The following is a 14,653-nucleotide window of genomic DNA, read 5'->3' as shown; positions in this document are numbered from 1 at the left end:
ACTCACCCCGTGTGTCCGAGATACGTGGCGTGATGCAGAGGACAGCGCCCCCTGGCGTCTCTCTGGTTGACGTCGGCGGCGTTCTGGAGCAGGAACTCACAGGCGATCAACGAGCCCTGGAGTGAAGAGAGCAGCTCAGCACGGAGACACTCATGGTGGTATTGATTTGGGACTAAAAGGGTCGTTTAAGTGGATATTTGCACATTAATGCTGCTGACTTAGAGTTTTTCAGTCAGTCGGGCAATTCCAGGTCATTTTTGGTGTCTTTAGGGGGGATTCGATCTTCGAATAATCAATAATAAAATGATATTTGAGCTAAATTCAGTTTCTGGTTTGTGTCATTTACTGGTCTTATACTATGTCCCACTCACCCCGATCACTGCCTGTATGAGGGGCGTCTTCCCTTCATCCTCGTCGTTGACCGAGTTGACGTCGGCCCCGTGAGCCAGCGCCTCGGCCATGACGGGCAGGTTGCGGGCCTTCGAGGCTTTGTACAGCAGCGCTCCGGGGTGAAGGTCCCGTATGTCCTCCGGGTCGGACGTCTCCGGCTCGGCCTCCAGCTCCGGCTCGCCGCTCGAGTCCTCGGACACCTCGCACTCTGAGGACCACAGAGAAATGTGCACGTCTGTCTTTAGAAACTCATTTGCAGAGTCAAACTACCAACAGTCTGTTGAACGTCCATCTGCTGGACTCACCCTCCTCTGTGACGCTGTCCACCACGGAGCCGAACACCAGGATGTCAGTGCTGCCGTCTGTGCTGCCTCCCAACCCGCTGTCACTGCTCAGGCCTGCCGGACCAGCAGACGCCACAACATGGACACATTAGTTACCGCTGTTTCTTTCAGCCTGACCGGTTCTGTTTTAAAGCACCACACACACACACAGACACACACACACACTTCTACTGCACATTCAGGCGTCTGGCTGCTACACTACAGACTGAATAGCGAGGTGCTTACTTCGAGGCCCGGATCCCGTGTCAAAGTAGGAGAAGAGCGTGTCCAGCTCGTCGGGACAGAACAGGGAGTCTCGTCTGAACTTCGCAGCAGCTGAGAGACAAACGTGAGAGTGATGAGTAAGCATAACAGTAATAAACAAGAGGGGGGGGGGGGGGACATTAGATACACAGAGCTGAGTGAAAGTACCCGCGGAGAGGGTCGAAGGGGAGGTGCTTCCGGGCTCCTGTCGGTATCTCCGCCGGGTTTTGGGGACGGTGGAGGCGCTGTTGTGTCGCCGGCACTTCTTCACGCTCCACCGCCGCTCGGGCTTCCGCTCGCCGTTGATGAGAATCTCCGTGCAGCCCATTTTCTTCAGGAACTTTTTCTCCACATACTTTGCTTTGATCCAAGTTTCTTTCTCCTGCCTGTGAAGAAGCACAGTGTCGGAAAGTGACAGATTTTAAATAATGAGTCCGATTCTGTTCGGATAGCTGAGGTGTTTTTCATTTTTGTGATTCTTACCTTGAACTGGAGGGCGATGGTTTCTTCAGACCTTGTTCCTGGTATGAGCCTTCATAGATGTGGTTGATGACGCTGTTCCCAAGCTCACACATCAACTAGAAGAATGACATGGAGACGTTTTGAGGGAACAATTAGAAATGTCTGTGCTATGCTAAGCTAGCTGACTGCAGGCTGTAGATTCATATCTAACGTACAGATACATGAGAGGTAACGATCTTCTCACATTTCTCTCGTCAAGACTGTCAATTTAAGTAGTCAACTCCAAATGTCAAAATATTCCTTTAATGGATTAACATCTGCTTAATGACTCAATAATAATAATAATACTAATAAAAAAGATAACTGTTTTATTCTTTTGCAAACTGTACCTTTAATAGTTCTGGTTCCCACGTGTCCAGTGTGAGGGAGCGGACCTTCGAACAGTGAACCCCGAGACTCCTGCAACAGAAAACAAACGTCGAGTTAAAAATATTCTGTTTATGTTCTGTGGTCGGACGAAAATGGCAAAAGTTGAAGAATGTGACTTTGTTGTGACTTCGAAGCAGCAGACGGCCGCAGTGGTTTATAATCTGCTAACGAGAGAAAGAGGAAACTATTCGAGAGGTTCGTCAAACAGTGGTTGTGGATGGAAGATAGAACAGGTCAATACCAGGTCTGAGAGGTCAGAGGTCACCTGGTACTGCTGCCTCAGTATCAAATACACTAGATAACATCACAAAATAACAAAACATCTCTGCAAGGAGACACAGAACAGCCACAGAGAGACACAACATGACCAGAAAGACACTAAATGACAATGGAGAAAAACTAAAGCTATCCCAACGAGGGGAATGACCACAAAGAGACGCAAAACAACTATGAAAGACACAAAATGACCACAAAAAGACAAAACAATACTGCAAGGAGACATAGAACAGCCACAGAGAGACACAACATGACCACAAACACACAACAAGACTACGGAGAGACACAAAAACTATGCAAAAGAGAAATAAAATGACCAAACTAAATGACAACTTACTAAAAACAGACACACAACGCCCACAAAGAGACATAAAACAACTACAGAAGACCACAAAGACACACAAGACACTGAGATAGAAAATTAAGATAAAGATTTGTTGTGTCTTGTTTACATATTTCAGGAGTGTGGGGGGATCTTTTTGACTTGTCTGTGCCCCGGGCCCCAGTTTCTCACAACCCGCCCCTGACCATGACGGTGGACCTGGTTTGAGAAGCTGCAGGAACCCACCGACTTTTAATCCTGAGAGAAATGAGAGGAGCCGCTGCTAATGTCATGCAAATCACTGAGTTCCCCCGATGACGCCGACTGGCTTCCTGGCAACAGTGGCACAGTCGAGTGGAAAAGAAACTGATAGAGTTTCTCCCCCCTCGGTTTAGTGAGGTTTCGCTCATTGTGACGGGGGGGGGGGGGGTGCTGAGCAGGGACATGAACATTCAACAGCTGAGCGCACACACAGGGACGTGGCCTGTGATTACATAAGCAGTGATAATTGCACACACACATACACACTCTCAAACAACTCACAAGGTTGATTTTTTTCCTCCGGGGGGGGGGGGGGGGGGGCTTGAGAAAAGAAGTTAGTGACGCAGCAGTGTGATGTAACCGGGGTCGTGAGAGCCTCCACCACTTCCACGTGGCACATGGAAGTGGTGGAGGAGGAAGAAACCACTTCACCACCTCACCAGTTGACCTTCACTGAGCTCTACGAGGACGGATTAATAATCCCCCCCGATGCTGATACAGATATTATTGAGCAAAACGTTTCTAATACCGATTTAACAGCTGATACTAAAACACTTTAGTTATCAAACCCCCGTGACAGAGGAATGTGAATGAGGTTTGATATTTTACAGTTTAACCTCAAACTGAATAACTACAAATGAGAAGAAAACACAAATGTAATAGAATCTATGGAACTTGAATTGAGATCGGTGTGATGAGCAGAGCTTGAAACCAAACGCCGGTTTTGAAACTTTACTTGTGAAAAAGGAAACTTTCCATGTGTCTGTAATCTGAGTTTTAGGTGAGAAGCCGCGAGGAAGATTTGCACAATTGACTTTCACTGATGTACGAGGCATTTTGAATTCTGCAGTTTACTTTTAGAGTAAAAAGATATTTCCACACTTGTTCCACACTTGTAGATTAATTCGGGAGGAAGGAGGAATTACCACATTTTGATCAGGTCATTTACATCCAGAGTATGTTCTCTACCTGTGGATGCCGGAGCACTCGATGCACAGCAGGATGCCCAGGTTGATGGAGGCCCAGCGGGGGTCGGCCTGGCCGCAGTCGCAGCACCGCTCGTTCCCCGGCAGACACTGGATCCGCTGCAGGATGGTGTCGCCCCGGGCGCTGCGGTCCCGTGGCTCGCTGGCTGAGTCGATGCTGCTGGTGGACGGCGAGGCGGTTCTGTCCAGGTGCTAAATATAAACAGGTTCGATTGTAAAAAACGTCAGGTCAATACAGAGCGGACTGCAAAGGAACTCGCTACGTCGGATTTAAAGTTAAAAATAAAGTTCCGGTTCCTCAAACTCCTGCTTTACTTTGTCTAATGAGAAAATACAATCAAGGTAAAGTGTATTTCTAGTTGGTGTGATTTACCTCGATATAGTAAGAGTCTGGACTCTCTCTGTAGGCTGAAGCGATGCTGGCTTGAACTGCCTGAATCCACGCTTGTCTTAACTTTTCAGATTCCGCCTGCAGCATGCAACTCCTGAAAAACAAACCAGCACAGGTTAATTTACGACAGAGCTACAAGTTCCAATGTGTTCCAAGTGTGTGTAAAACATTCAGGGACACGTGTCCAACCAACATGTTAGCATGAGATAACCAGCATCATTTTGCTAATTGGAAAAAAAACATAAAACAAAGTGACTATTAGCAAATCACAGCATCTGTAAGGTTTAAATGAAATAAGTAATTTTGTAAAAACATCCTTTTTCAGTCTATGTACTGGAATGAGATCCATGAAACGTGTATAAAACAGCAACACACGGCATGACTGCTCCCAAAAGTGAAGCCAAAACATCTGGATCACCCCCTGGTGGCTGGTTGCAGTATAGCAAATAAACCCTGCCTCCCCCATGTTAGTGAATTCCAAAGTGAAAATTGACATGAACATGTTACACTTAAAATGACACTTTATCTATGTAGTAGATCTGTAGATAAAAGTCTAACGCTCTAATGCCATTTGATTTAATCCTCTGGGGAGCATGAATTTCTGCACCAAAGTCGTGATCCTTCAGTTCGGAACAAAGCGGTGACTCAGGGTGTTTGATGATATGAAGCTAGCGTGAGAGTGTCTTACTTCGTAGGGGACACGACCTCGAAGCAGAACCTCCTCTCGATGTCCTCAAAGGGTTTAACGGAGCACAGCCGCAGATCCTCCACCACCACCGTCAGAGAGTCCTGAAAAACACAAATCCTCCAATTCTCATTTCTCCTCGTACCAACGGCACAAACCACCGAACCTGGAGAACACGACGCGTTCGACATGTTCACGTACGGATCAGCAGAGAATTTAAAATGACCTGAAAACCTCAAAGGCCTCAAAGCGAGTGCTCCGATATCAGATATCTCTCGACTCACAGGATCCGTGAGAAGATGAGTGATGATGGATTTCAGTGGACAACGCCATAACGTTAAAAACCACCCTCCCCATTAGCGTTGCACTTAACCTCTCAGATCCCCCTTTACCCCAGGGACAACCAATAGGGGGAAGATGTATGGACTTGCCTTGAGCTTCTTCTGATAGACCAGCTGACTGTTCTGTATGGAGAACCACCGCCTGCAGAGAGGGGAGGGATGAATAAAACATGGTTTAGATGGATATTCGTTCCATGGTTGAGGGTCAGCGTGCAAAAAGGTGAACCGCCGTGGACGCCGAGGGATCGAGGGACGAGTAAAAGCATCGCTGAGTGAGATGTGTTTTGGCCGAGGCTGCTTTTGAACCCTGATCACGTGACAGGAACAGATAAAAGCCGTCAGCGGAGGAGGAAATTGAATAAAATCTGCATAACTTAGAACAATGGCAAGATATTTATAATTGAATGTGCATTAAAACACAAAAACAACATAAAACACACAAATTCATACATATTGTATTGTTCCGTTACATGTCTAAAACAGTTTTAAGTCATCTCTCCCTAATTTATTCAAATTCTTAATTTACTATTGAAAATGTATTTCATTATAATTGTTCTTTATCTGTATTAACCTGTCTGTGTTGCTGTGCTGTATATTTCCTTTTCAAATATTTTACAAATAATGTTCTAATATCTCACAGTTGCTAATTGTGTGTAACTTCTGCAGCTCTACACTCTTATCTCTTCATTTCCCTGTATTCACAGACGTTAATAAAGAGCGTGTGAGTGTGTGTTACCTGTTCCAGGTCTTGAAGGCGTTGCTGGCCCTCTTGAACAGGTAGCCCTCCATCACCACACCATTAGGAGCATCCACGTTGAACTCCACCTTCGAGTCGTCATACGAGAAGTCCTGGAAGACGAGAGGAAGAGAGACGCACAACCCGAACGTTAACCCCGGCCATCGCACAAAAACAGGTCACAGGACCAGCTGTCCATCGGCAGGAAGACGCTCTGACCTTTAAATCGTCAAACGGGAAACTCTACCCATCATTTTCCGTAATGAGGTGGCTGCGTGTGTGTGTGTGTGTGTGTGTGTGTGTGTGTGTGCTGTTCCTGGAATACCAGTGGCATTCGATGTGCATCGTACTGTACATACAGTCCATAAACCAACCAAGTCATCAGGAAGTGTGCGACCATGTGGAAACGGTCACGTGTGAGTCCGTGCATGTACGAGAGTGGAGTCGCATGCCATCTTCCTGTGTGGCACACACGGGGGGGGGGGGGGGGGGGGCATTTCATAACTCAACAGATGTGAGTGTGACGCAGATCCTTACATAAACAGAGGGATTCATGGGAAATTGGCTCCTGACCTTTTTGTGACTTGCAGCTCACTGATGACACCTTTGTATCTTTAGTGCTACCACACAGGGAGTCAGGGCCGAGGTAACCCTACATTAAAACCGAGGAATCACTGTTTCTCCATCAGTTCTTTGCTGCTTCTTGTAAAGGAAGAGGAACAGGGGGCAGCAAGTCCTGAGTTAACATATATTCAGAATTCTATTTCAACTTCTCATGCATGTGGGTTCCTGAGAAAAGACAGAACTCAGTCTCCGAAGCAAAATCACTTCAGCTGTTTCAGACGCTTTAACTGCAGAGATGTGACGATCATGAAAAAACACTGTGCTGCAGAATATATGAAAGCGTCTGCTGGAGCGACCCATATAAAAACTACTTCACAGACGCTTGTTGTATAAGAGAGATAGAGAATCGAACTCACTGCAGCTCTGAGCACCGTTAACTTCTCCCTGTCTGAATAACAGCTCCACTCACTTCTCTCTGTGTATCACAGTTTAAACTTGAAATACAAATCAAACAAAGGTCGAATTCCAGCTCGTAGACAACAACAGAGTTTAAGAGACACCACGTTTCTGTCATGGAGCTTATTTATGATATTTATACCAAAATCCACAGGCTGTAAAAACGAAATCTGACAATAACCAGCAAACAAACACCTTTAGAAAATAAGACAACAATACAAATCAGAGACAGCTGAATACAAATGAATAGAAAGAAGATAAGTATACTAGTGTTAAACCTGAATATTTACTTTTTAAATTCAGATTTCAATAATACTCTGCAGGGAAAAGAGTGATGAGAGGGATTGAGATAAAGCCAGGAATTTAAAAAAGGACAAACTCCGATGAGATGATTTAAAATAGCAACTACACGAGATCTACAGCATCAAACAGCCGATGAAAACAAATCAACCCACCAAGCTGCGTTCCCACCGGCACAAAATCTTCATCCTCAGACGTTTGGTTTGTTCCAGCAACATTAAAACGCACCAGAAAAAAGTTCAAATCTAATAAAAATAGAATATAGAGGCTCCTACAAACCGGATCCCTCAGAGTGGGGACATGTCGCTCTTCTCTCGGTGAGCTCTGCAGCTCTCACAGCACATTGTGTCGACTGAGTAATTCCCACACTGACATGTGTGTACTCTACTCCAGCTCCTGGTCGCCGCCCCGCGAGCCTCAGGATTACACCTAATTACCATACAGCTGCCAATCCATCCAGGGCAGGGAGAATAGCCCGGTACTGTAGCTGCTCTCGACCCACGGACAGAAAGCTTTGACACTTCAGAGCCTGGGCTGCAGATCCCTGATCACACCTCCCTCTCTGCAGAAAGTGGGAGTTTCAGCCCCATGTCCACTCACAGGGGAAGGGGGGGGGGGATTCCATCTGGGAGGCAGCCAAACATCACCAAACAAATACGTGACCTCTGGAGCTGAGGCTGAGAGCAGCTCCACTCACACACACAGACACACAATCCCCTTCAGGTCAGGCACAACCCACAGGAATCCATCTTACCTTCATCTGTCTGAAGCCGTGGATTTCTGAGCGTGGAACATGACAGACGCTCTGGATGCACTGGATGATGGGCGGCGCTCTGCAATCTCTCGAGCTCACAACAAAGGTCGTCTATTTTTAATGATGCAGCGTCACGAGGACAGAAACTGAACGCCGGTGAATTATTGATCGAGCTTTTGGAACCAGCGACGTCCAAACGAGGAAGTTGTGGCGGAGCAGCCGGAGGAAGAATGAGACAAACAGAGTGAATTCATCAAACCGGCTCAGCCTCGGCTTCTACTTCACTGATCCACAACACAGCTGCTGGACCTCAGCACAACGTGACCTGAAGGATGAAACTCCTCCAGCCATGAAATCCTCCATCTCCTGTCATTAATTCATCATCTCCACCAGTGAGGTTATGATTTCATTGTCTGTTGCAGGGTTATGCAGCAACTACTGGGCTGGAGTTTCTTGAAACTTGGTGGAAGTTTGTGCCGAGAAAGAATCCATTAACCTTTGGAGCAGACTCGATTAAGGACTTTGTTTAACATTGCAAGACTTTGTGAATTTCTCAAGGATTAATGCTTAAAGTAAAACTGGAATCACAAGTTCTGAGTCGAGCCTGAAGCGAATGTTCCTCCGCTAAAAGCCACTAGCTTTTTAAATATCCAGATCTGAGCGATATTCTGTCAAAAAGAAAAATAGATGTTGTAATTAAGAGGGTTTCAATGTGTGATAACCTTCCACTGGACTCTCTACACACTAAAAAACCCAGATCTTTCTCTGAATCTTTAGAAACTTCACAGAATCCTCTAATGAGGGCGGAATGCAAAATTAAAGAAGCCAGCGCTCCAGACATTATAATTACGAGTGACTTGATGTCTCAGTCTCTGGCTTCATCTGATGAATTCTTCTAATGAAGACCCTGCGCAGATATATCACACGTTAAAGAATAAACTGAGCCGGATTCGTCTATAGAGGAAGAGTCATCCCCTGAAGAATGAGAATATTCAAACAGAGAGAGGACAAATCTGCGCTTTACGTTATTTATTTACATGATACGTTACTTCATACATGTTGCCTCTATGTTTCCTGGATATCCACATGCATGGTGTTTTTGATTTCTGACGTAGAGCGTTGTTGACGTACATAAAAAAGTTCAAACCATTCAAACTAAGTAACAGCATTTCATAAAGACATGTATCTGCAGTATTAGGCTGTAAAACTAGATGCAGTAACACACTTGGGGGGGGGGGCAGCATGCAGCACTGCACCGCTGATACAAACGCAGAAATATAGAGCAGCAGGCAGAGCTGACTGCCTTCGACAGGACTTCTCCATTAAATCTGTGGTTAAAAATGAATGGCTCTGGCAGTTAGATGGCGAGCGTCCACAGGTAGAGCACTTTAACTCGCTCTCTGCTCGCCCTGGTTCCCGCTTGTACTGAGCAGCGGTCGCTCCTTTGTCCCTGTGTAGGTTTACACAAGGCTTATTGCACATGCTCCGAAGGACGAGGATGAACAGAGCAAAGGGGAGGAGAGTAACATTCAGGGCTGTAGTGGATCTCAACTGGTTTCAAATGTGTTAATTTGAATCTTTCTCAGACAGTATCAGTGCATTTGCGAAATGCAACGTTGGGCCACTAGGGGTCGCTCAATCAAAACAATAACAAACGACCTAGAGCGACGACATCGTGAAGCATAGAGGGATCATGGGAGCTGGTGTCTTCACCACCAGTGACACGACTCAAGTTCACCAGTGAGGTCACGGGGAAGGTTTTACTCTACAGAAAGTCGCGTTACTGGGTTTGTCGGAAACATTTTGGACAATGTAGGTACACAAGTCAACAACATATAGCATAGTTCTAGTCTTTTTTAGAATCTTTTCTTTTCTCATCCTCATCTTTTCTAGATGTTTACATGGCAGAAAAGATGTGGATCTATGTTTATTTTTACTTTATTCAAGTTCTATATCTTTGGTTGTATTTGTGTTTTTTTAGTTAAACAGTAAAACATCAATCCTTAGTTGCATTTCTTTGTCGTAAGGGTTTGAAAACAGCATCTTAGGAAACTGTGCCAATGTTTTCTATATCAGTATTGGAAATAGTTTTCTCCATAATATCCAAATCTGTAAATTTAAATTTGACAGTTTCTGGTATAAACACACAGATTTTCAGAGTAAAACAACAGGAAACAGTCGACTTGACCTATTTTTACTCAGGAGCCGCATCAACGTCTACAACCTTTTTCTATTTCAGGAGCCGTCAGTTCCGTCTCTGCAGCGGCTGACGTAACAGACGGTTTCTATACGGGTCATTCCAACTACGCTCAGTGTTTCTAATTGTTCCGCATAAATGATTCACGCAGCACTTCAGCTCGGCGGAGTCGGGGGGCGACAGCTGAGGGAAACTTCAAAGGATTTTCGCTAATGTTCTGCCCCCCCCCCCCACTGCACAACACCAGAGCTGCTTCAAGTGCAACATGGACATTTACACTGGAAAACAAACAGAGGAGAACTCACCTGCATGAGGGTCTGAGGAGATGGAGGAGATGGAGGAGATGGAGGCGACATGCAGAGAGAAGAGGAGAGAACACGGCGTTAGAAGGTCTCCAGAAGCAGACTGGGTTAAATGAGGTTAACACAATCATCTTTCAGGTTGAATGCACCTCTGATGATCCTCTCTACAGGTCCTCCAGTGATGAGGATGCTCATCACAGCTCAGTGACAGAAAAACATCTCCCACGTTCTCACCCACCTCGAGTTTCATGCACATTTCCAGGAGGCATCTTCAACCTGTGACCTTGTTCCTCTACTCCTTCTCTCTCCCTCTGGGATGGAAGGAGCACGCAGCTCAGCCTCCGACAGCTCGGGGAGGGGGGGGGGGGAGGGGGCAGATCAATAACCGGCCCCACGTGCGACCCGGCCCCTCGGCTCAGGCCGCAGCACAGACCTCAGCACAGACCTCAGCACAGACCTCGCTGCCTACAGGCAGAGAGCTGACCGCCTGACAGATGGCCACTGATCCTGAGGCGCGGAGGAGCCAGACGCCCACTGAATATAACTGTTTGGTTTGTGAATTATTAAAGAAGGCGATGGCAGATAGAGGGAGTGCCCTACATTTATGGATTACATATTGGTGATGGAAACTACGCATCCCATAAACCATTGGGAATGATTCCTTTCTATTCCTCTTATAAACCCAGCAGCAGGATAGAGAGAGAACTCAGAGTAGCTCTTCACGTTGATGCTGACACCATTTGGCTGTAGTTCCATGGTTAAGCGTCAGCAATCAGAGACGACGCTGAGGATTGTGGGTAGTGTAGTGCTTCTCCTTGACATTGTGATTAAAACATGTCTTTCTTCAAATTGATATCATCCTGACTTGTGACCAAATCTCAAGAACCTCATGGTAACCAGGGAATCATCAGAGTCAGTGTGATTCAAATATCACTTCAATCCATTCGAATTCAGATCCTCAACAAAACATGAGATCAGCACTTTAATGGACCAACAGATTTATGTTATACGAGCAGAAAATGCACATGCACCTCAGACTACAGTTGGATTAAAACACTTAATTCCACCTGATTTAGTGCTTAAATCGATGCCTGGACATTGTTAGGGAGATTAATCAAACACTTCCCAGCTGCCCAGGTCTAATCCCCCCCCCCCTCCCCCCCTCCAGTCACAACAGACGCACATTCACACCCTGGTAGCTCCACAGTGCGGCTGGCTGTCAACCTGCCAGCCCCGCAGACAGAAGGAGGATTCTTTCAGGGTGTATCATCATTTCAGCCCAACCCAGAAATACCTGAATCCTTACAAACCTGACAGTGTTTTAACTGTTGAATCCAGGATTTGTAATTTGTGTCAAGTGTGTGTTGACAAGATAAACTCTCCCGTCTCTGAGGAAACCAAACACGGATTGAATAAATAGATGATCTAATGAATCCTTCATGTGCAGAAGGCCACCGTGCAGCAGGGTTTCTGCAGGGTTGAAATATAAAACTTTAAGTATTAAGAGTGCAATGGAAAACCAGTAGAATCAATTATCATTATAATTATATCACATTTCCAGCTTTCAATAACAATGACTCCTAAAACTGAATCAATGAACGTGACCTGAACTTGACGGATTGATTCATAAATTACAAATTATTGATTCAAGAAGTTTCTCAGACTTCTTCTAAGAGTTTTATTTACCATCTGACCAAAGTAACAGGTGTGAAAGCTGCATCATGTCCCTCTCCAGACCCTCAGACAAAGAGGTGGTCTGGGTCTGGATCGAACTGACCCGTGGTTCAGAACTTGAGGTGTGAAAACCCCCACTGCCCTAAGTCAAAGGTTCCTCTCATGACCTGCAGATACCCGGCATGTGCATCGTTTACAAATTTCTATTTGGTTGATTTGATCAGAAACAGGAACTCACCCTCTGCTGGATGGTGGCGTGTTTATGCTCCATTTCCCTCTTCTCCATGGCTGAGTCAATCACCAGCTGATCCAACTGAAAGGCCGATCACACAGAGAAGCACAAACAGGAACAGGTTGATGTGAAACTTCTTCATTCTGCAGCGGAGTCATCATAAAAACACTCGGCAGGACGGTTTCAAACACATACTGAGCTACACAGCGGCTCAGTGGCTGGATGAAGCATTGATTCATCCTGCTTGGGGGGGGGGGGGGGGGGGGATAGTATATATAAATAGATCCGAAATTCAATCCGCTGCAATGTTTCAATCACGAAGCGGGAATCGAACGGACAAGTTATGCAACTGTCCCTCGGCCGTAGTTCGATGAAAGTAATTCCAGTTGAGACAATGAGCCCGAGGGGGTGGGGGGGTGGGGGGTGATGGAGAGATGAAGTCGCCCTCCTCACCTCGGCCGCCAGTTTCTTCATGTAGGGGTCGATCTCGTCCAGCAGGTTGTAGCCCTGGTGGAACAGCGAGTACTGGGCGTGCATGAAGGACAGCATCTGTGAGGGACAGAGGTAGTTTTTAAATCATCGTTATAAAAACACACTGACGACTCCTCTACGTGTTTCTGGGTTCAGAGTAAAAGATGCAGATGTTGGGGGGGGGGGACGGGGGGGGGGACTCACCGCGTCGAGGATCTCAAACTTCTTCTTCGCCTGGAGGACGTTAATCTGCAGAGGAGAAAACTGCGTGAACATCTGAGAACGTGTGAGATCCACTCAGTGTCATGGTAGTTGACAGTTTTTGGTTATTTGTGCCACATTCACTCTGATTTGACTGAACAAACTTAACCCACTGGCCGTCAGGGGACCTTTCTGTGGTTTCTTTTATACTCCACATCATCATCCCCTTTTAGACGTCTCCTGAATTAATGGAAGTGCTTTGTATATCTGAACCGATGCAAACCTAAATGACATTTTTGTGCTACATTTGAGAGGTCACTGGTGCACACTGCACATCTCCCCGCAGCTTTGACCTTTCCTTCCGCTTTGAGACGCATTCAGCTGAGACTCAAAAGGGTCGGACGTCTGAGAGCGAGAGGAAGAGAGAGAGAGAGAGGGAGGGAGGGAGGGGGAAAGAGAGAGAGAGAGAGAGAGAGATGGCTGCCATCAGACAGAGTCCAGAATCGAAACAGGACTCGGCCGTCGCAGCGATCGCACAGAATCCGTCTCTTTGTCCCCGTGGGCTCTCGTGCGGGTGGGAGGTTCCAACTCACGGGCAAAATAAACCCACGGCTGGAGGGGAAATGTCACTTCTCAACTGTCCACGTGATATCAGGCATTCACACACACAGGTACATTATACACTTCCCTCTCACGCCACTTCTTTGCAGAGTAAACGTCCTCTTTTTCTCACTCTCTCTTAAAGGCAGATATAATAAGTGAACAATTTAATTTACTCATTTATCTATTAACTATCACTTTTAGTATCTTAAATTACTTTTTCATGGTGTTTTACTGATTTAGAGGATGCATGTCTGTATCTTTATTGTCTGTTGCTGCTCTTATGATTTCCCTGGGCCAATTTGCCTTTTGGATAAATAAAGTTTTGTTGTGTTGTGTATGATCCTATTACCAATAAGTGTTTAAGATTTGAACCGTCAACCTTTGATCAAGGCAAAAAGAACCAGGAGAGATGACAAAATAATCCTAAATATATATTTATATATATATATATATATAGTCCATTCATTTTGGACTTTAAAGGATGATTATTTGTATATTTGGAGGGCCTGTCAGGGGACTTTTTGAAATTGTTTATGGGTTCAGCTCAGGTTCAGGGTTTTGGTCGGGCTCAGATAATTTTCTTTAGGGGTTCGGTCGAGTTCAGACAAAAACTCTACGACCAAAACTCTACCACAGTTACACTTGCTAGAGACTCACAACAGACTCAAGTTAATTCAGGGCCCATGAATAAAACACGCAGGAAACCCTGTACCTGTACTGGGTCACATGTATCTGAGTCCCTTCTCTGACCTGTAGCACGTAGTCCAGAGCCAGATGTCGGAAGCACCTGCGGGTGATGCTGAGCGTGCTCGTGGCCTCCTCCACCTCGTGAGGCTTGTTCCTCGGCGCCTGAGCGTTCTTCACCTGCGCTATCTCCATGTCCTCGCGCACCCGGTCAAAGTGCTTCTTGGTGTCCTTGAACTTCCGGACGTCCCTGACAGACACAAGAGAGGAAGGAGCTCAGTCAACGGATGAAAAGCTGAATCCAGGAGATGTACACAGGGTAATAACAGAGTTTGGATATTTCCGGGGG

The 14,653-nt window shown here is 46.0% G+C and overlaps 1 protein-coding gene across 1 annotated transcript in view; it reads right to left on the bottom strand.

Moving 5' to 3' along the window:
- The window catches only part of acap3a (ArfGAP with coiled-coil, ankyrin repeat and PH domains 3a), a 55,471-nt gene that overhangs the window by 6,316 nt on the left and 34,502 nt on the right, over positions 1–14,653 (bottom strand). Inside the window, exons 6-22 of the mRNA XM_062392258.1 lie at positions 14,371–14,554; positions 13,021–13,065; positions 12,799–12,894; positions 12,352–12,426; positions 10,443–10,454; positions 5,867–5,979; positions 5,221–5,272; positions 4,793–4,893; positions 4,087–4,198; positions 3,697–3,905; positions 1,829–1,898; positions 1,461–1,555; positions 1,146–1,363; positions 960–1,049; positions 696–788; positions 372–598; positions 7–116 (exon numbers count right to left, since the gene is read on the bottom strand). Of these exons, the coding sequence (XP_062248242.1) occupies positions 7–116; positions 372–598; positions 696–788; positions 960–1,049; positions 1,146–1,363; positions 1,461–1,555; positions 1,829–1,898; positions 3,697–3,905; positions 4,087–4,198; positions 4,793–4,893; positions 5,221–5,272; positions 5,867–5,979; positions 10,443–10,454; positions 12,352–12,426; positions 12,799–12,894; positions 13,021–13,065; positions 14,371–14,554 (1,902 nt within the window). The remainder of the gene's footprint in view (positions 1–6; positions 117–371; positions 599–695; positions 789–959; positions 1,050–1,145; positions 1,364–1,460; positions 1,556–1,828; positions 1,899–3,696; positions 3,906–4,086; positions 4,199–4,792; positions 4,894–5,220; positions 5,273–5,866; positions 5,980–10,442; positions 10,455–12,351; positions 12,427–12,798; positions 12,895–13,020; positions 13,066–14,370; positions 14,555–14,653) is intronic.

This window comes from Platichthys flesus, chromosome 7 (genome assembly GCF_949316205.1).
Source record: "Platichthys flesus chromosome 7, fPlaFle2.1, whole genome shotgun sequence".
NCBI lineage: Eukaryota > Metazoa > Chordata > Actinopteri > Pleuronectiformes > Pleuronectidae > Platichthys > Platichthys flesus.
The sequence above is the reverse complement of the archived record's forward strand: the minus strand, read 5'-3'. Positions and strand labels throughout refer to the sequence as shown.